The sequence below is a fragment of the Salmo salar genome, chromosome ssa17, assembly GCF_905237065.1.
Source record: "Salmo salar chromosome ssa17, Ssal_v3.1, whole genome shotgun sequence".
In the NCBI taxonomy this organism is placed as follows: Eukaryota; Metazoa; Chordata; class Actinopteri; order Salmoniformes; family Salmonidae; genus Salmo; species Salmo salar.
This window is the reverse complement of record NC_059458.1, coordinates 73579871-73602802: the sequence shown is the minus strand read 5'-3', so window position 1 is coordinate 73602802 and position 22932 is coordinate 73579871. Positions and strand designations below refer to the sequence as shown.

The 22932-nt window shown below is 44.4% G+C and overlaps 1 protein-coding gene and 1 pseudogene across 1 annotated transcript; both read right to left on the bottom strand.

The window, feature by feature from the left end:
- Positions 1-1803: 1803 nt before the first annotated feature.
- Positions 1804-4079, bottom strand: ll (leukolectin protein). The gene is given in 5 exon segments (NM_001159373.1): positions 1804-2366; positions 3046-3164; positions 3298-3515; positions 3702-3935; positions 4025-4079. Coding segments are annotated over 5 exon segments (768 nt in total). The 3' UTR covers positions 1804-2224.
- Positions 4080-11245: 7166 nt separating this feature from the next.
- On the bottom strand, positions 11246-15227 carry LOC106597846 (fish-egg lectin-like; annotated as a pseudogene).
- Between the last annotated feature and the right edge of the window lie 7705 nt (positions 15228-22932).

Genomic DNA, 22932 nt, shown 5'->3' with positions numbered 1-22932 from the left:
TTTCTCTACCATAAGCCGCCTCCAAAGTCTTTTTAGAGAATTTGTCAGTATGTCCATCTGGCCTAATGCAGTCCATCTGTATGGCTTTGTGTGGGCGAGCGGTTTGCAGTGAAACGAGTGCGTGTAGGGTTATAGTATGCGCAGACATAAGCCACAGACAACGAACACAAGTGCATTTTATCGATGGCAATTTCAATGTAAAGAAATACCATGATGACATCCTGAGGCCCGTTGTGAGGCCCACTTTTTTTATGGCATCTGTGACCAACAGATTCATATCTGTATTCCCAGTCATGTGAAATCCATAGATTAGGACCTAATGATTTCCTAAAATGAACTGTAACTCAGTAAAATCTTTGAAATTGTTGCATGTTTTTGTTCAGTATAGATAGCTACAATAGTTGTCTTGGTAACCAAACAGAGACTTACCAGTTTAGCTAACCAAACCATCAGTTGTGGCCTGCTATTATGATAATCAAATTCAACAATGCCAATAATGTTTTGAATTGAACTTTTGTAGGTTCAAAAGCAGCTCAAATGTAGAACATGTAAGAATGAACTTGCCATTGAATTGTAATGTTTTGATATACCGTTCGTTAGAGAGAAATAATGCACGCTCTAGAATGCCCTTCAAGACAATTAAAAACGAGTATTCGAAGATGCCATGATATAAGTGATTTTAAAGCTTCCGTTGTTTTCCTTTGTGACCCTCCTACTGTACTTGGTAGGTGGTATATTTGTAGAGTTGTTTGATAAGGTTGCTAAGCACCAAAGTGTTATAGTCTGGCACATGAGGAATTGAAAAGTTGTATGGTTGAGAGGGATGAGGCAAAAGAGATAGCAAATAGGTCTGGCTGTAATACCGATTGGCAAACATACCATAAATAGAGAAATCATGTGACTAAACTGAATAGAAAGAAGAAGAAACTACACTATGAAACAAAGATAAATAGCTTAAAGAATTATAGTAAAATGTTTTGGAGTTCCTTCAATGAAAATTTGGGCAAAAAGGCAAACTCCTCTCCATCATTCATTGAATCAGATTGCTCATTCATCACAAAACCCACCTGTATTGCCAACTACTTTAATGAATTTTTCATTGGCAAGAATAGCAAACTTAGGCATGACATGCCAGAATTTTATTTTTATTTTTTGTCTATCAACAATGACAAGTCACCGAGGTCTGACAACTTGGATGGAAAATTACTTAGGATAATAGCGGACGATATTGCTACTCCTATTTGCCGTATCTTCATTAGAAAGTGTGCGCCCTCAGGCTTGGAGGGAAGAAAAAGTTATTCCCCTAACTAAAAATAGTAAAGCCAACTAGCTAACGTTAGACATTTAGCCAGAATGTGTAACATATTGTACGCTTTGCACATTTTTAACATATACTACCAATTGTAATTCGTAACATATCATACTAAATGGTAATGGACATCCACAAATGAATACATCCCAAACAAAATGTAACATATCATACTAAATTGAGTGTCTCGGATTTACGTACAGAATAATACTAAATACTCTGAGACCAGGTTGCCAGGCTCCGCTGAGAGCTAGGTGTAGTGGTGGTAAGGATTCTCTCCATGGTGCTGAAAGGAAGCTCTGCTGTTGGGATAGCTTTATGTAGGGCCTAACAGTTTGTGGGCAGTTTGTGTTGTGCAGTGGCTTTGCTGGCATGTATCTAAAAAAAAATTGGTTGTGTTTGCCCCACCAAGATTTCGATGCTAAAATCACCACTGGCAGAGCAACCTAAAATCCCTCTGTTCAATATCATAAAAAAAAACAATAACACAGAAATTACAATAGTTTCAAAATGAATGCTTTATTTTTGCAGGAAATGATTATATAATGAGATAATAAACAATGACAAGGATTCCATCCAATCCTATTGATGACCTCTGAAGCACAGCAAAACCCATGTGGATTGTGAGCAACATGACCATGCCCTAGTTTACACTACACTTAAATAGCCTCCATGGGAAAGATCTATTGAAGTGTTAATCAAGGAGTGGTCAAGAAAATATAACATCTTCATTGATATTTTTTTAAATGGCAATAAGATAATTGAAGAACTGAAAATAATAGGTAGAGCAATAGGTTTTAAAATTAAGGATTTTTATGAACTAATGAACTAAAGGCTTTTCCAGAAAGAGAGATCAATGAGTTCGCAAGTGAACTTTAGACAGATCCCGAACGGCCTTCAGCTACAGAGAAGAGGCTAATGTGTGCACACCATGGTGCCGCCAGACTTGGAGACGACCCAAAGACGGCCCAGGTCGTAGGTCACGTGGCCCATGAGCATGCCCATTGGGATATTGCTCCATCCGGTGCCCTCTGGTTTACTGGCTGTGATGCCGTCTCTGTGTTGAAGAAAGGGTTGGGGTTCATGTTTTAAAGCTTATCCATTTTTTTTAAGTACATCCATTTTTGGACTTTAATAATTAAATATAGCCATAGATTTTTGAAGAATATAACTTCTGCATCTTGAGCTTTATTCAACCACATTAGAAGCCAAAATGTAAGCTTTTACTCAATTGTTTGTAAACAATGTTATTGTAAACAAACAATGTTTAGCTTTAAAAGAAAATATAAACATTTTTTTTTTTAAATAAAAAATTGTTGTGTCATTTGCATCCGTAGCTCCATGTATGAATGTGAGAGTGGTTACATTTCTCTAACTACATTCCTCAGCTGTTTACCAGAACAAGTGGTGGGGTGTCTGGGAAGTTGTTGTTTTTTATCCCAAACTGTAGCTTTACAGGACATCCAACTTTTACATATTTTATCGTACACTGTCTACACATTTCTTAATAAGTCCTATAAGTTTAGATCTGATTATATTTAACTGATTTTATTTATGTACCTACAATATTTTAGTTTTTGTGTAAGGAGATTCACATAGCATGTACTGTAAGGATCAGAGTTATAATTAAAGGTATACCATTATTATTCTAAGTTATTATTACAAGTCATTTTCAAGTTAATACTGTTGGGGGGGGGGGGTGGTGGACCATACACATAGTTCAGTAGCAACCTTACCTGGTATAAACACTACCCACAGAGTTGACCCCAAAGACACTACCATCAGTTGCCACCTCAATCATGGAAAGCTTGCCATCAATGTGACTCCACCCCTTGTTTTGGCAGTCTTGATTCAGCTGGAAACAAAATGATACAATCAGGGTTTTAGGACAATTTCAACAGTTATAATATGAAACAGTTTTAAAATAACTGACACTCTCCATCCTCTACTACTCTACTCCAGCTCTCACACTCTTTCCCAGATCTTACACTCATTAAGAAAATATCATCGTTCTTGTTGACTGCCCAGCACCCAAAGGGTCCGCAGCTGTAGTACTTCACAGCTCCTGGCAATCCTGTCCATGGAAGGGGTGAGCCTGGACCCTTGTAGCCAACTGTGGCACTACTTGTCAGACAGAATGGAGTATCGTTCATGTTAGCCCCCACAACAAACTGGTTACCTCCAGCATCCAACTGTTTCAGAAGGCCTGAAGACCACAAAGACAGACAGACGGACGGACAAGCAAACAAGGAGCACATATCTGTGAGTACTGCCAAATTACCTACAAGTTACAATTTAAAATATCAATCGTTTTTTCAACAGCCTGATGGTATCAGGAAAGCTAATAAGCAGGTGTCCTCTGGATAAATATTGAGTAATGCTCTCCACTTACCTGCAGCTTGCACCCAGTTACCGGCCACATACTTGTAGATTGCATAGTCCTTGTTGACACCCCAGATCCCTCCTGGTCCTACAGTGATATGCTTCAGGGAACCAGGCAGACGGATCCATTTATCACCTACCAGGTAGTAGGGGATTTGACTTGTGTCCGTAGCAACCACTTGCCCCAGTCCTGCATCGATCTGCATCAGATTCTTGATGTTTACTACCTCCTGACAGTCCCATGCTATGGAGACAAAGACATATGAGTAGAGTACACCAAGAAAAACTTAAACTCCAAGTTGATCAAGCATGTTTCAGATGATGGTAACTTACCATGACTGATGGTCAGGAGACAGAGGACCAATAGGACGGCTGCAGTGGCTCTCATGATGTCTATGTAGATCTACAGTATACGTTTGGTTGTACACCAGACTTCAATTGTCCCATTGGAAGACTTTGCGCTTTTATAGCCCTGCACACAGCTGTCAGCAATGATGGCTCCTGTTCCACCTGTTTAGCGAAGACTTGATGGTGTCCGGTGTCTGGGAGAGGGGAGAGGAGAGTTCCTTTGTTCTTCTCACGTTTTCTCTGTTTACATTTTGAAATACAGTGCCTATAGAAAGTCCACACCCACCTTGGATTTCTTCAGATTGTATTCACAAAGTGGGATTAAAACGGATATAATAGCAATATAATGACAATTTTATCGTCAACAACCTACACAAAATACTCTGTAGTGTCAAAGTGAAAGAAATCTAATATACTTTGAAATGAATGCAAAATAAAACACAAATGTACCTCGATTATATAAGTTTTCACCCCCCTGAGAGGGAAGTGTTATTTTTACTGTACTTTTTGGTACCTTTTTGAATAATGTATTGTATGGTTGTATTTTACATGTCTGCTGGACTCGTAAGCTTTTCAAATAAACTTTTGTCCAGGTTCTAAACGTGTCCAGGTTCTAAAACACTGGACCAGTGGGTATCTGGATGTCGTGGCGGTCCACAGTGGTTCTTCCTGTTCACCTTACAGTGAAATGCTTAATTACAAGCCCTTAACCAACAAACTAGTTGAAATAAATAAGTATTAAGTAAAAAATGGATAAGTAAAAAATAAAAATAATAAATAATTAAAGAGCAGCAGTAAAATAACAGTAGTGAGGCTATATAGAGGGGGTACCGGTACATAGTCAATGTGTAGCACAGGTTAGTCGAGATAATTGAGGTGGCAGTCTGAAGGATGAATCTGGGTTTGGCGGATGCCAGGAGAGAGTTACCTGCCCGAATGCATATTGCCAACTGTAAAGTTTGGTGGAGGAGAAATAATGGTCTGGGGGTGGTTTTCGTGGTTTGGGTTAGGCCCCACTATGTTATATAGTTTATGTAAAGGTGTTGTGGATCATGGCTAGACGGCAATTTGCAAGTGTTGCCACAGATTTCCAAGCAGACTTAACTCAAAACTGTAACTTGGCCACTCAGGAACATTCACTGTCTTCTTGGTAACCAACCAATGTAGATGTGTCTTAGTGTTGTATTAGTGCCGCCCCCGGCAAGATGCCTCCCTGGGCGGCTGCCCATGTCGCCTATACCTAAATCCGCCACTGTATGTATGGGGGACAGAGGAAGGGTCAGCCCCCTATTATTTCACACAGAGTGAGTCCATATAACTTATGTGATTTGTTAAGCCACATTTTACTTTTGAACTACTTACGCAACAACTATATTTTAGTTCATTAATGGTTATTAATTTGTAAAACATTTCAGATTAGTTTTTTTTACTTTGACATTATGGAGTATTCATGGAGTATTTTGTGTAGATAAATGACAAAAACTATACAATTACATATTTTTCAATCCCACTTTGTAACACAACAAAATGGAGGTGTAGACTTTCTTTAGGCCTGTACGTTTGCTGTGTCAACCTACAGTAAATCACAAGCGCTGTGTGATCAACAATTGAAGTGTAGAGTATTCACATGCATAAAGATGGCAGCCTCCTCTGCTGAGAAAAACAGCCTAGACCAGGACGAGACTGTTGACGATGCTGGTGAACAGCCTTCGCTGTGTTTCCGTGGTCTCTTTGTTGTGTTTTTGTGATGACCAGACTTCACTGTGTTTTTGATGGTGACCAAAATAAGCCAGTCACCAGAATCAAGTCACGTCATGCTAGCTTGAAAAGGGATGTTTAATTCCTATCAGAATCCAGCCAGAGTGGGGATATCAACAATTTTGAACTTTTCTTCTCACACAATATGCATCCAGAATGACTGCCGGGGTTAGAAATAATACTAAATACGACTACCCAAACTGTTGGACGTGGTCAGACCAGCTTGACCAGCTTCGTCACCAGTATAACAGCATCACCATTGTAAGCTTGTATGTGTCCAAAATCCAGTGAAGGTTTGTCACCTGTGTCGAAAACACAGTGAATGAAGGCTTGTCACCATTGTCCAAAATACACTGAAGGCCTGTCACTAGCAAAACCAGCTACACCATGCTAGTCAGACCAGCTAGAACAAGAATAAACTGTCGCATGAATGTACAAAATCATCATCAGTTTTAACTGCATGAAGGACTATTACTGAGTCGTCCACAAACAACAGGTTGAGTTGGTTCTCGTACACTCTTAGGGAAAAAAGGTGAGATCTAGATCCAAAAGGGTTCTTCAGCTGTCCCCATAGGAACATTTTTGAAGAACCCTTTTGGTTCCAGGTAGAACCCTTTTGGGAGGTCCTACATGGAGCCCAAAAGAGTTCTATCTGGAACCAAAAAGGGTTCTACTTTGAATCAAAAATAGTTATTCTATGGGGACAGCCAAACAACCCTTTTGGAACCCTTTTTTCTAAGAGTGTAGTGGCTACGACAGAATATACAGTATATATCGGAGTGGCGAGAGGAAGTCCCAGAGGTGAGCCTGTTGATGACGCCAGCTCCCTGACAGGCACCCATTTACCCTCAACCTCTGGCTTCTAATGGTAAAAACGTCAAGTGTCCAGCCCACTAGATGAGTCCACACCTACAAGTGAAAGTCACCCAGTAAAATAGTCCATGAGTAATGGTCTAAATATACTATCAAAATTAAAAGTACAAATAATTTTGCATTCCTTATATTATGCAAAGCAGACGGCACAAAACGACATCTGCACACACAATACCCCATAACGACAAAGCAAGATTTTTTTCTTCACATTTGTTGAATATAAAAAATATTAATACCTTATTTACACAAGTATTCAGACCCTTTGATACGAGACTCATTTTGAGCTCAGGTGCATCCTGTTTTCATTGATCATCCACCTGTTGTAAATTCAATTGATTGGACATGATTTGGAAAGGTACAAACCTGTCTATATCAGGTCCCACAGTTGACAGTGCATGTCAGAGCAAAAACCAATTCATGATATCAAAGGAATTGTCTGTAGAGCTCTGAGACAGGATTGTGTCGAGGCACAGATATAGGGAAGGATACCAACACATTTCTGCACCATTGAAGGTCCCAAAGAACACAGTGAGATTACATTTATTGGACATTGATTGGACTAAATCGTTTTTGGTATATTTTGGTATATTAGTTGTCACTGTATTAGACTAAGCATAGGGGATTTGATGTTAAAATGTTGAAGATTAAATGGTGCTGGAATAGTGAAGGCAGCTCCTGTTTATTTTTTTATACTTGCGGGTAACGTGGTTCTAAATCAATAGTTGTTTAGTGGTCTGAAAATGATGAAACAAAGGTGTGGTTGAATTTATTCTGTCACGGTGTATTCTTATTGCCTCGGCCTTAGGCATACATGTCAAGGCATATGAACTAACATCTTATAGAGCAAACAACTCAACTATCACAACACATAGGTTGTAATATGGCTAAATAATAAACTTCAGATAGTGCTAAATACGGCTGCTAGAATCCTGACTAGAACAACAAAAATGTGATCATATTACTCCAGTGCTAGCCTCCCTACACTGGCTTCCTGTTAAGGCAAGGTCTGATTAAGGTTTTACTGCTAACCTACAAAGCATTACATGGGCTTGCTCCTACCTATTTTTCCGATTTGGTCCTGCCGTACATACCTACACGTACGCTACGGTCACAAGACACAGGCCTCCTAATTGTCCCTAGAATTTCTAAGCAAACAGCTGGAGGCAGGGCTTTCTCCTATAGAGCTCCATTTTTATGGAATGGTCTGCCTACCCATGTGAGAGACGCAGACTCGGTCTCAACCTTTAAGTCTTTACTGAAGACTCATCTCTTCAGTAGGTCCTATGATTGAGTGTAGTCTGGCCCAGAAGTGTGAAGGTGAACGGAAAAGCTCTGGAGCAACGAACCGCCCTTGCTGTCTCTGCCTGGCCAGTTCCCCTCTCTCCACTGGGATTCTCTGCCTCTAACCCTATTACAGGGGCTGAGTCACTGGCTTATTGGTGTTCTTCCATGCCGTCCCTAGGAGGGCTGCATCACTTAAGTGGGTTGACTCACTGACGTGGTCTTCCTGTCTGGGTTGGCGCCCCCCCTTGGGTTGTGCCGTGCCAGAGATCTTTGTGGGCTATACTCGGCCTTGTCTCAGGATGGTAAGTTGGTGGTTGAAGTTATCCCTCTAGTGGTGTGGGAGGCTGTGCTTTGGCAAAGTGGGTGGGGTTATATCCTGCCTGTTTGGCCCTGTCCGGGGTATCATTGGATGGGGCCACAGTGTCTCCTGACCCCTCCTGTCTCAGCCTCCAGTATTTATGCTGCAGTAGTTTGTGTGTCGGGGGGCTAGGGCCAGTCTGTTATATCTGGAGTATTTCTCTTATCCGGTGTCCTGTGTGAATTTAAGTATGCTCTCTCTAATTCTCTCTCTCGGAGGACCTGAGCCCTAGGACCATGCCTCATTACTACCTGGCATGATGACTCCTTGCTGTCCCCAGTCCACCTGGCCGTGCTGCTGCTCCAGTTTCAACTGTTCTGCCTGCGTCTATGGAACCCTGACCTGTTCACCGGACGTGCTACCTGTCCCAGACCTGCTGTTTTCAACTCTCTAGAGACAGCAGGAGCGGTAGAGATACTCTCAATGATCGGCTATCAAAAGCCAACTGACATTTACTCTTGAGGTGCTGACTTGTTGCACCCTCGACAACTACTGTGATTATTATTATTTGACCATGCTGGTCAATTATGAACATTTGAACATCTTGGCCTTGTTCTGTTATAATCTCCATCCCGCACAGCCAGAAGAGGACTGGCCACCCCTCATAGCCTGGTTCCTCTCTAGAAATCGTCCTAGGTTTTGGCCTTTCTAGGGAGTTTTTCCTAGCCACCGTCCTTCTACACCTGCATTGCTTGCTGTTTGGGGTTTTAGGCTGTGTTTCTGTACAGCACTTTGAGATATCAGCTAATGTAAGAAGGGCTATATAAATACATTTGATTTTGATTTGATTTACAGCTAAAGGCTATCAAATCTGGTCGTCTAGTGCATTGGGGACAGAGAATAAAAGGAGCAGATTTCTGGGCGTGGTAGAAAAGATTCAGGGCATAATGTACAGACAGGGGTTTGGTACGGTGCAGGTAGAGTGGAGGTAAACCTAGGCATTGAGTGACGATAAGAAAGGTTGCATCTCTGGAGGCGCTAGTTATGCTAGTTGTGGGAGGTGGGGCAAAAGCGGTATCTGAGTCATGTTGAGTGGGGCTAGGGGCTCCGCAGTGAAATAAAATAATGATAACTACCCTAAACAGTATACAAGGCATATTGACATTAGAGAGAGACATAAAGCAATCACAGGTGTAGATTGGGAGAGGTAGCTAAGACAATGAGTAAGACAGCAACAGCTAAGACAACAACAATAGGTAAAATGGCGATGAATGGGCAGAGAGGGTCAGTTAACTACACACAGGGCCTGAGTTCGAAGTCTGGGGCCAAAAGATAAACAAAATGGAGTACCGTAATTAATGAACAGTCCAGCAGGCATCAGCTATGAAGCCAGATATCATAGGGTCCAGTGAACAGCAATAAATGAAACAGGGAAGTCGTTACTACGCTAACAAGCGGGAGACACAGCGTTCATAAAGGTTAGCAGGCCGGTGCTAGCAGAAGCATCTTCACCGACATCCGACAAAGGGGCGGTTGAGGGAACATCGGACTGAATTACGTCGACAGACCAGACGTGATGGATCGGCGGGGCTCCGTGTCGACAAAGGGTCCAGGTCAATTGGTTAAAGAGGTATTGTAGCTGGAGTAATTTTGTTTGCTAGCCGGGAGATGCGCCTGGCTCGGGGCTAACTTGTACTAGCTTCGGGACAAGGGCGTTAGCCACTCGGTAGCAGCTAGCTAGTTGCGATGATCCGATGCAAAGGTCCAGAGCTTACGGCAGGAATCCGGCGATGTAGTGGCTTCTAGTCGTGTTAGTGAAGAGTCCGGGGGGCATCAGCTGTGTAGCCGAGTGATCATAGGGTCCACTGAGCAGGCCGGGAGATGGGCCTGGCTCAAAGGCTAGCTTCGGGGCTGGGCCACTTTCGGTAGCAGCTAGCTAGCTGTGGTGATCTGGAGTAATGGTCCAGTAATGGAGTAATGGTGGAGAAAAGCAGTCCAATAATTCTCAGGGTTGATATTGCACTGAGCAGACTGGCGGGTTTTATCCAGGGTAAAAGCGGCTGGTGTCTGAGCTAGAGGTAGCAGTGGCTAACAATGACTAAATAGCTGGTAGCTAATTAGCTGGCTAGCATCTGATGGCTATCTTCTGATGGAGGTTCTAGCTGTAAGGTCTAAAAGAATAGCGGATCCGTATCACATTGGGTGAGGCGGGTTGCCGGAAGGTATATTTAATAAAAAAATGGAAAAAGAGATAGAAATATATACAAAAGACGAAAAAAGACAATTTACACAGGACAACGACAAACACGTCTGCACTGCTACGCCATCTTGGATCACTATGTGATACTACGTTGAAGAATCTAAAATATATTTTGATTTGTTTAACACTTTTTGGTAACTACACGATTCCATATGTGTTATTTCACAGTTTTGATGTCTTCACTATTATTCTACAATGTAGAAAATAGTAAAACTAAAGAAAAACCCTTGAATGAGTAGTTGTGTCCTAACTTTTGACTGGTACTGTAAGGTGTATGGAAAATTGTTGACTGAGACATGGGAATGAAGAAAGTTTACGTTCTGTCAAACATGTTATTGTTGAATCTCATGTATCCTAAGGGGGGAAGCACAGGGCAAATGTCTGGTTTCAGTCACAGATAAGGGAGGACAGGTGTGGATTAAGGAGGAGAGAGGAATTCGGCCCAGGTCACAGGTCAGATGGAGTGAGAAGGAACAGACCACAAAGGTTTTAGCGTCAGGTGGGGCCATGACTACACCAGTGAGAGGAACCAAACAAGTTCTTGACTAGCAACAGAGATGTATTGGCTGTCTAGATGTGCAAGGAGTTGATTCCGGCTAGTGGGAGGACAAAAATATATGTGTATGTGCAATCATGTTTTTGTATTTTGCAGTTGTTTAACCCAGTGGGTGAATTAACTTAGTTTGAGCTTTTCGTGAGTTTTTACTCTGTTTGTTCAGAACCTAACACAACCTTACCTAGTATAAATATCACCCAAAAAAGTTGACCCTACTACCATCAGTTGCCACCTCAGTCATAAAAAGCTTGCCGTCAATGGGACTCCACCCGTTGTTTAGGCAGTCTTGATTCAGCTGGAAACAAACAGATTCAATCAGTGTTTTAGGACAATTTCAACAGTTATAATATGAAACAGTTTTAAAATAACTGACAGTCTTCATCTTCTACTACTCTACTCCAGCTCTCACACTCTTTCCCAGATCTTACACTCATTAAGTAGATATCGTCATTCTTGACGCCAAAGGGTCCACAACTGTAGTACTTCATACTTCCTGGCGCTCTTGTCCATGGAAGGGGTGTCTGGTCCCTTGTGTGTGTCCGACAGTATGGAGTATCGTCCAACAATAAATGGAACACCTCCAGCATCCACCTGCTTCAGAAGGCCTGAAGACAACAAAGACAGACGGACAGACAAGCAAACGGGAGCACGTATCTGTGAATTCTGCCAAATGACTTACATGTTAAAATTGTAAAACATTCATCATTTTTTCAACACCCTGATGGTATCAGGAAAGCTAAGAAGCAGGTGTCGTCTGGATAAATATTGAGCAGTGCTCTCCACTTACCTGCAGCTTGCACCCAGTTACTGGCCACACACTTGTGAATTGAGTCTGCCTTGTTGATACCCCAGATCCCTGCTGGTCCTACAGTGATATGATTCAGGGAACCAGACAGGCAGACCCAATTATCACCTACCGGGTAGTAGGACATTTTACTTGTGTCCGTTGCAACCACTTGCCCAGTCCTACATCAATCTGCATCAGATTCTTGATGTCCACTAGCTCCCTGACTGTCCCATGCTATAGAGTCAAAGACATATGAGTAGATTGCACCAATAAAATCTTGATCAATTCCAAGTTCATCAAGCATGTTTCAGATGATGGTAACTTATCGTGACTGATGGTCAGGAGACAGAGGACCAATAGGACGGCTGCAGCGGCTCTCATGGTCTCTGTAGATCTACAGTATAAATTGAGATTTTACACCAGACTTCAATCGTCCCATTGCAGGGCTTTGCGCTTTAATAGCCCGGCACATAGCTTTAAAAGCAATGATGGCTTCCTGTTCCACCTGTATATCAAAGAGTTGATGGGAGGCTGGACCGAGATGATCGTGGACTTCAGGAAATAGCAGAGGGAGCAACCCCTATCCACATCGACGGGACCACAGTGAAGAAGGTGGAAAGATTCAAGTTCCTCGGCGTACACATCACTGACAAACTGAAATGCTCCACCCACACAGACAGTGTGCTGAAGAAGGCGTAAATGCGCCTCTTCAACCTCAGGAGGCTGAAGAAATTTGTCTTGACACCTAAAACACTCACACACTTTTACAGATGCACAATTGAGAGCATCCTGTCGGGCGGCAACTGCACCAACCGCAACTGCAGGGCTTGCTGCACTGTCGGAACTAGAAGCACAAGCATTTTGCTACACTTGCATTAACATCATGTGTACGTGACCAATAACATTTGATTTGAAGAACACTTTTAAGGCGTTACATACTGTAGCACCTTTGTTTTCTAAGAGTGAAGGCTTTTTAACTCTGGTATATTGAAATGACCATCGAACAGCAGGACATCTCCCAGATTCATCCTTTAGTGTTTGTGAAGTTCTATGCAGGTGTCCCCATCTGCTGCATGTTAATACATGTTCAGTATTGGGGGGGATTAGTCCGTCTATTTACAGAGCAATATGGTCTACAAAGAGTGTTCACAATGTACTGTTGGCAACTAGTCATTTGTTAATAATAAACTACACATGTCCGTCAAAGAGTAGTGTAGTGATTAGTGGGTAGTTACACATCTTTAATAGAGCACACTATAAAAGGTGTTGTCAAATATGTACCTGACACTACATAAATAAGGCACCTGTCAATCAAACTATGCATCAGGGACCTAAAGGTTCACCAGTTCCTGCACACTGTAGCACTGTAGTACTCTAGTCATATTTAACCTTCTGAGTAAGAAGATTCACAAAACAGATCTTTAACTGGATCTTTGCAGAGCTACCTTAAATCCCCCTGTTCAATATGATTTAAAACACACTGAAATGAGTTTCAAAATGAATGCTTTATTTGCGGGAAAATATGATATAATGAGATAATGACAAGGACTCCATTCAATCCTATTGATGACCTCTGAAGCACAGCAAAACCCATGTGGATCGTGACCGTGCCCAAGTTTACACTACGATCAAATAGCAGCCATGGCAAAGCTCAATTGAAGTGTTAATCAAGAATAAACTTTTATAACGTTATTGCTTGCCAAATTGTGTAAGAAAACATCATTGATAAATTCTTTATATCATTAAGATCAGTGTTTACTATTGATAGAGATAAAGTACTGAAAAATATAGTTAGAGCAATGGGTTTTAGAATGAAGGATTCTTGTGAATTAATGTTGAGAATTGAGATTGTTCCAGACAGAGAGATCAATGAGTTAGCAAGTGAACTTGTCAGATCCCGAACGGCCTTCAGATGCAGAGGAGAGGCTAATGTTTGCACACCATGGTGAAGCCAGACTTGGAGACGACCCAAAGACGGCCCAGGTCGTAGGTCACGTGCTTCATTGGCATGTACATTGGGATATTGCTCCATCCGGTGCCCTCTGGTTTACTGGCTCTGATGCCGTCTCTGTGTTGAAGAAAGGGGTGGGGTTTGCGTTCAAAGTTTATAAAACATTTGTGGACTTTAATAATTCTATATAGCTATTGATTTTTATAAGAATATCACCAATAACTCTAGAGCTTAACACAACTGCATCAGAAGCCAAAATGTAAGCTTTTATTCAATTGTTTCTAAACAATGTTATTTAAAAAAAAATGTGTAGCCCTTTGTATGAATTTGAGAGTGGTTATCTGTTTACCAAAACAAGCATGTACTGTAAGAACCAGAGTTATTCATAAAGGTATATCATTATTATTCTTAGTTATCATTACAAGTCATTTTCAAGTTAATACTGTTGGGGGGGGGGTGGTGGACCATACACATAGTTCAGTAGCAACCTTACCTGGTATAAACACTACCCGCAGAGTTGACCCCAAAGACACTACCATCAGTTGCCACCTCAATCATGGAAAGCTTGCCTTCAATGTGACTCCACCCCTTGTTTTGGCAGTCTTGATTCAGCTGGAAACAAACAGATTCAATCAGGGTTTTAGGACAATTTCAACAGTTATAATATGAAACAGTTTTAAAATAACTGACACTCTCCGTACTGGGCTCTCGAGTGGCGCAGTGGTCTAAGGCATCGCTTCTCAATGCAGGAGGCATCACTACAGTCCCTGGTTCAAATCCATGATTGGGAGTCCCATAGGGTGGCACACAATTAAGCCGGGGTAGGCCGTCATTGTAACTAAGAATTTGTTCTTACCTGACTTGTCTAGTTAAATAAACTTCAGTGATATGCTTCAGGGAACCTGACAGGTAGTAGGACGTTTTACTTTTGTCAGTTGCAACCACTTGTCCCAGTCCTGCATCAATCTGTATAATATTCTTGATGTCCACTGCCTCATGACAGCACCATGCTGTGGCGACAAAGACATATGAGTAGATTGCACTAATAAAATGGAGGATGAAATTATGGAGCAAACTTCATCAACTCCAAGTTGATCAAGCATGCTTCAAATGATGGTAACTTACCATGACTGATGGCCAGGAGACAGAGGACCAATAGGATGGCTGCAGTGGTTCTCATGATGTCTCTGTAGATCTACAGTATAAGTTTGGTTTTACACCAGACTTCAATTGTCTCCATGCAGGGCTTTGCGCTTTAATAGCCCTGCAGCTTCCCATTATTGCTTTTAAAGCAATGATGGCTTCCTGTTCCACCTGTCTAACAAAGTGTTGATGGGAGGCTGGACCCGGACCTGCTTTTCTGGTTCCTCACTAACGGTAAAGTAAAAGACAGACAATTTATGGTAAGGTGAAAGACCACCCTTCTTAACTGCTGCTACCCAGATACCTAACTGCTGCAGCGCTGCTACCTAACTGCTGCTGCCATGCTACCTAACTGCTGCTGCCATGCTACCTAACTGCTGCAGCGCCGCTACCTAACTGCTGCTGCCATGATACCTAACTGCTGCTACCCCGCTACCTAACTGCTGCAGCGCTGCTACCTAACTGCTGCTGCCATGCTACCTAACTGCTGCTGCCATGCTACCTAACTGCTGCTGCCCTGCTACCTATCTGCTGCTGCCCTGCTACCTAACTGCTGCTACCCCGCTACCTAACTGCTGCAGCGCTGCTACCTAACTGCTGCTGCCATGATACCTAACAGCTGCTGGCCCGCTACCTAACTGCTGCAGCACCGCTACCTAACTGCTGCAGCGCCGCTACCTAACAGCTGCTGGCCCGCTACCTAACTGCTGCAGGCCCGCTACCTAACTGCTGCAGCCCCGCTACCTAACTGCTGCTGCCCCGCTACCTAACTGCTGCAGCACCGCTACCTAACTGCTGCTGCCATGCTACCTAACTGCTGCAGCGCCGCTACCTAACAGCTGCTGGCCCGCTACCTAACTGCTGCAGCCCCGCTACCTAACAGCTGCTGGTCCGCTACCTAACTGCTGCAGCCCCGCTACCTAACAGCTGCTGCCATGCTACCTAACCGCTGCAGCGCCGCTACCTAACAGCTGCTGGCCCGCTACCTAACTGCTGCAGCCCCGCTACCTAACAGCTGCTGGCCCGCTACCTAACTGCTGCAGCCCCGCTACCTAACTGCTGCTGCCATGCTACCTAACTGCTGCAGCGCCGCTACCTAACAGCTGCTGGCCCGCTACCTAACTGCTGCTGCCCCACTACCTAACTGCTGCAGCCCGCTACCTAACTGCTACTGACCTGCTACCTAACTGCTGCTGCCATGCTACCTAACTGCTGCTGCCATGCTACCTAACTGCTACTGCCATGCTACCTAACTGCTGCAGCCCCGCTACCTAACTGCTGCAGCCCCGCTACCTAACTGCTGCTGCCCCGCTACCTAACTGCTGCTGCCCCGCTACCTAACTGCTGCTGCCATGCTACCTAACTGCTGCAGCCCCGCTACCTAACTGCTGCTGGCCCGCTACCTAACTGCTGCAGCCCCGCTACCTAACAGCTGCTGGCCCGCTACCTAACTGCTGCAGCCCCGCTACCTAACAGCTGCTGCCATGCTTCCTAACCGCTGCAGCGCCGCTACCTAACAGCTGCTGGCCCGCTACCTAACTGCTGCAGCCCCGCTACCTAACAGCTGCTGGCCCGCTACCTAACTGCTGCAGCCCCGCTACCTAACTGCTGCTGCCATGCTACCTAACTGCTGCAGCGCCGCTACCTAACAGCTGCTGGCCCGCTACCTAACTGCTGCTGCCCCGCTACCTAACTGCTGCAGCCCGCTACCTAACTGCTACTGCCCTGCTACCTAACTGCTGCTGCCATGCTACCTAACTGCTGCTGCCACGCTACCTAACTGCTACTGCCATGCTACCTAACTGCTGCAGCCCCGCTACCTAACTGCTGCAGCCCCGCTACCTAACTGCCGCTGCCCCGCTACCTAACTGCTGCTGCCCCGCTACCTAACTGCTGCTGCCATGCTACCTAACTGCTGCAGCCCCGCTACCTAACTGCTGCTGGCCCGCTACCTAACTGCTGCTGGCCTGCTACCTAACTGCTGCTGGCCTGCTACCTAACTGCTGCAGCCCCGCTACCTAACTGCTGCTGCCATGCTACCTAACTGCTGCAGCGCCGCTACCTAACAGCTGCTGGCCCGCTACCTAACTGCTGCTGCCCCGCTACCTAACTGCTGCAGCCCGCTACCTAACTGCTACTGCCCTGCTACCTAAGTGCTGCTGCCATGCTACCTAACTGCTGCTGCCACGCTACCTAACTGCTACTGCCATGCTACCTAACTGCTGCTGCCATGCTACCTAACTGCTGCAGCCCCGCTACCTAACTGCTGCTGGCCCGCTACCTAACTGCTGCTGCCCCGCTACCTAACTGCTGCTGCCATGCTACCTAACTGCTGCAGCCCCGCTACCTAACAGCTGCTGGCCCGCTACCTAACTGCTGCTGGCCCGCTACCTAACTGCTGCAGCCCCGCTACCTAACTGCTGCTGCCCCGCTACCTAACTGCTGCAGCACCGCTACCTAACTGCTGCTGCCATGCTACCTAACTGCTGCAGCGCCGCTACCTAACAGCTGCTGGCCCGCTACCTAACTGCTGCAGCCCCGCTACCTAACAGCTGCTGGTCCGCTACCTAACTGCTGCAGCCCCGCTACCTAACAGCTGCTGCCATGCTACCTAACCGCTGCAGCGCCGCTACCTAACAGCTGCTGGCCCGCTACCTAACTGCTGCAGCCCCGCTACCTAACAGCTGCTGGCCCGCTACCTAACTGCTGCAGCCCCGCTACCTAACTGCTGCTGCCATGCTACCTAACTGCTGCAGCGCCGCTACCTAACAGCTGCTGGCCCGCTACCTAACTGCTGCTGCCCCGCTACCTAACTGCTGCAGCCCGCTACCTAACTGCTACTGACCTGCTACCTAACTGCTGCTGCCATGCTACCTAACTGCTGCTGCCATGCTACCTAACTGCTACTGCCATGCTACCTAACTGCTGCAGCCCTGCTACCTAACTGCTGCAGCCCCGCTACCTAACTGCTGCTGCCCCGCTACCTAACTGCTGCTGCCCCGCTACCTAACTGCTGCTGCCATGCTACCTAACTGCTGCAGCCCCGCTACCTAACTGCTGCTGGCCCGCTACCTAACTGCTGCAGCGCCGCTACCTAACTGCTGCTGCCATGCTACCTAACTGCTGCAGCGCCGCTACCTAACAGCTGCTGGCCCGCTACCTAACTGCTGCAGCCCCGCTACCTAACAGCTGCTGGCCCGCTACCTAACTGCTGCAGCCCCGCTACCTAACAGCTGCTGCCATGCTTCCTAACCGCTGCAGCGCCGCTACCTAACAGCTGCTGGCCCGCTACCTAACTGCTGCAGCCCCGCTACCTAACAGCTGCTGGCCCGCTACCTAACTGCTGCAGCCCCGCTACCTAACTGCTGCTGCCATGCTACCTAACTGCTGCAGCGCCGCTACCTAACAGCTGCTGGCCCGCTACCTAACTGCTGCTGCCCCGCTACCTAACTGCTGCAGCCCGCTACCTAACTGCTACTGCCATGCTACCTAACTGCTGCAGCCCCGCTACCTAACTGCTGCAGCCCCGCTACCTAACTGCTGCTGCCCCGCTACCTAACTGCTGCTGCCCCGCTACCTAACAGCTGCTGCCATGCTACCTAACTGCTGCAGCCCCGCTACCTAACTGCTGCTGGCCTGCTACCTAACTGCTGCTGCCCCCCTAGCTAACTGCTACTGCTGCAATGGATTATCTGGATTATCTCTTCTATTATGTCAATCTCTCATATCAGTATCATGTTGAAATGGAGTGGAATGTTAAAACTATTTCTCCAGGCACGATGTCACATTCTGACCTGTAAAGGTGTTATTTGTTAGTGTTTAGTTTGGTCAGGACGTGGCAGGGGGATTTGTTTTATGTGGTTCAGGGTGGTTGTGTGTATGTGTCCATGTAGAGAGGGGTATTTGATTTATTAGTCAAGGGTTTTTGTTATTGTTCTATGTTAGTTTATTTCTATGTTCTGTCTAGTCATTTGTATTTCTATGTTTAGTTAATTGGTGTTGGGGCCTTCAGTTGGAGGCAGCTGTCTATCGTTGCCTCTGATTGAAGGTCCTATAATTAGGGGTGTGTTTGTATTGTGGGTAGTTGTAGTCTGTTTTGTGCTTGTCACCTGACAGAACTGTTAGTGTTGTTTCTGTTAATTGTATACGTGTTTATTTTTGTTTCTCCTTCTTATATTAAAAAGAGAAGATGAGTATACACTTCCCTGTTGCGTCTTGGTCCTCCACACACGACACTCGTTACACACGACAAGACAGTGAGTTCTATCAAATCTTTAACCACAGACCAGATAAAGAGATACAACATTCTCATTAGTGTAGCCAGGGCAAACCCATTTTCACGATTTCTGTTAGTTCCATTTATAGTCCAAAAAAATATGTTAAAAAAAAGAAACAATCTATTATCAACTTCAACGAATCACAACCTTACATAGAATATCAACATTGACAATTGTTGGCTGTTATTTCAGTGATAGCACACTGGGAAATGTGTTAATGAGACATGCATTTTAAACCAACAGAGTTTTCTAAAGTTTTGGGTCTGAATACTTTCCGAATGCACTTCTATTCTCATAGATTATATATATTTTAAATTAAAAATGATGAAAAATAATCATTTTTGCTAAGAGTATTATTACATTACTGACTATGACTTTTTAAACCACCAAGCTGTAACACGGGTCGTATAAAGGGGACCAAGGCGCAGCGTGTAGAGTGCTCATATTTACTTGAATATACTTAAACAAAACGACCGACAACAGTTCCGTCAGGTGACATACACTAAACAGAAAACCACTACCCACAAAACCCAGGAAGAAAAACCCCTACTTAAATACGATCTCCAATCAGAGGCAACGAGGATCAGCTGCCTCCAATTGGAGATCAACCCAAACAACCCCAACATAGAAATAGAAAAACTAGAACTAAAACATAGACATAGATAAACCCAAAACACCCTCTGTCACGCCCTGACCTACTCTACTATAGAAAATGACATCTTACTAGGGTCAGGACGTGACACAAGCAGTCTCTGCAAAATATACTCTCGTGTGATCAACTCAGCTATTTGTGTTTCAAAGTTCAATATTTAAGTTTACAAATTATTTTTAAAAATTCCACATTGATTAGAATGGGTTGATGGAGTATTCCATGCCAGCTCAACAATTTCCCAATTTTAGGTACAGCCATATCTAAGCTCACTGGACTTTTTCTAAGTTACATTTTTTTAATTTTACATTTATGTCGTGGCTGCGACCTAACTATTTCAACATTGATTGATGCCTAGTTATGGGATGCTGAATCCTCATGTAAGATTGAACTATGAACATTGACTGAGTGCCTAGTTATTGGACACTGATGGTAGATCGGGCTATGATCATGATGAAATAATGAGAGATGATGAGCTATGACAAGGATTGGATTCACAAATGCCTTGCTCATATCGAATTATGGATGTTTTTGCCCACTACTAATTATTATGAATGTGTGCACTACATGGTGAAGCCAGACTTGGAGATGACCCAAAACTCTATCGATGACATGGTGTGAATCAAGGAATGACAATATTAACATAGAGTGCTGAAATAAAGTATTACCATGAATGGACTAAATACAGAAATACATTTTAGAATAAAATAGTCTTACAAACAAAATGTCTGGTTACTGTAACAACATGTGAGAGCTTTGTCTAAATTTTCCAGTGACAAACAGCTGTGAGACTCAAAAGATAAACTTGACTGTAAAATATGATCTTAGATCAGCTTTAAAACTAGCGTTACAACTCCACAGACAGCTGTACAGGAGAGGGCCAACTAGCAATACAACCCCTCAGACAGCTGTATAGGAGAGGGTCAACTAGCATTACAACCCCTCAGACAGCTGTACAGGAGAGGGTCAACTAGCATTACAACCCCTCAGACAGCTGTATAGGAGAGGGTCAACTAGCATTACAACCCCCCAGACAGCTGTATAGGAGAGGGTCAACTAGCATTACAACCCCCCAGACAGCTGTACAAGAGAGGGTCAACTAGCATTACAACCCCTCAGACAGCTGTATAGGAGAGGGTCAACTAGCATTACAACCCCCCAGACAGCTGTACAAGAGAGGGTCAACGAGCATTACAACCCCTCAGACAGCTGTACAAGAGAGGGTCAACTAGCATTACAACTCCTCAGACAGCTGTATAGGAGAGGGTCAACTAGCATTACAACCCCTCAGACAGCTGTACAGGAGAGGGTCAACTAGCATTACAACCCCCCAGACAGCTGTACAAGAGAGGGTCAACTAGCATTACAACCCCTCAGACAGCTGTACAGGAGAGGGTCAACTAGCATTACAACCCCTCAGACAGCTGTACAGGAGAGGGTCAACTAGCATTACAACCCCCCAGACAGCTGTACATGAGAGGGTCAACTAGCATTACAACCCCCCAGACAGCTGTACATGAGAGGGTCAACTAGCATTACAACCCCCCAGACAGCTGTACATGATAGGGTCAACTAGCATTACAACCCCGCCAGACAGCTGTACAGGAGAGGGTCAACTAGCATTACAACCCCTCAGACAGCTGTACAGGAGAGGGTCAACTAGCATTACAACCCCTCAGACAGCTGTATATGAGAGGGTCAACTAGCAATACAACCCCTTAGACAGCTGTATAGGAAAGGGTCAACTAGCATTACAACCCCTCAGACAGCTGTATAGGAGAGGGTCAACTAGCATTACAACCCCCCAGACAGCTGTACAGGAGAGGTTCAACTAGCATTACAACCCCTCAGACAGCTGTACAAGAGAGGGTCAACTAGCATTACAACCCCCCAGACAGCTGTACAAGAGAGGGTCAACTAGCATTACAACCCCCCAGACAGCTGTACAGGAGAGGGTCAACTAGCAATACAACCCCTCAGAGAGCTGTACAGGAGAGGGTCAACTAGCATTACAACCCATCAGACAAGTACATACTGTAGAAACAACATGTGAGAATACCAAAGTCAGGATGATTGATTTGAAGTTATTCATGTAGTAAGTACATGGTAATAGATAAATAAAAGTATCTTGTACTTATAAGGTCCTCAATACTAACCTTTAGGACTAAAGATGACTACTATATAATTACATTGTATTACTTTGTATTTACTGAGTCAGTATGTACAGTTGGATGTTTACCTGTGAATTCACTGTATCACAATTCCAGTGGGTCAGAAGTTTACATACACTAAGTTGACTGTGCCTTTAAACAGCTTGGAAAATTCCAGAAAATGATATCATGGCTTCCTGACAGACGAATTGACATAATTTGGGTCAATTGAAGGTGTACCTGTGGATGTATTTCAAGGCCTACCTTCAAACTCAATGCCTCTTTGCTTGCCATCATGGGAAAATCAAAAGAAATCAGCCAAGACCTCAGAATTTCTTTGTTGTTTACCTCCACAAGTCTGGTTCATCCTTCAGAACAATTCCCAAACGCCTGAAGGTACCACGTTCATCTGAACAAACAACAGTATGCAAGTATAAACACCTTGGGACCACGCAGCCGTCATACCGCTCAGGAAGGAGATGCGTTCTGTCTCCTAGAGATGAATGTACTTTGGTGCGAAAAGTGCAAATCAATCCCAGAACAACAGCAAAGGACCTTGTGAAGATGCTGGAGGAAACAGGTACAAAAGTATCTATATCCACAGTAAAACGAGTCCTATATCGACATAACCTGAAAGGCCGCTCAGCAAGGAAGAAGCCACTGCTCCAAAACTGTCAGAAAAAAGCCAGACTATGGTTTGCAACTGCACATAGGGACAAAGATCGTACTTTTTGGAGAGTCAACTGGAGGTGGGGAGAGCTGCCACTTTCAAGGTGTGGGACTCTAACCCAGAAGTTTATAAGAAATCCTGCTATGCCCTGCGACGAACCATCAAACAGGCAAAGCATCAATAAAGGGCTAAGATGGAATCATACTCCACCTGCTTCGACGCTCGTCCTAAGTGGCA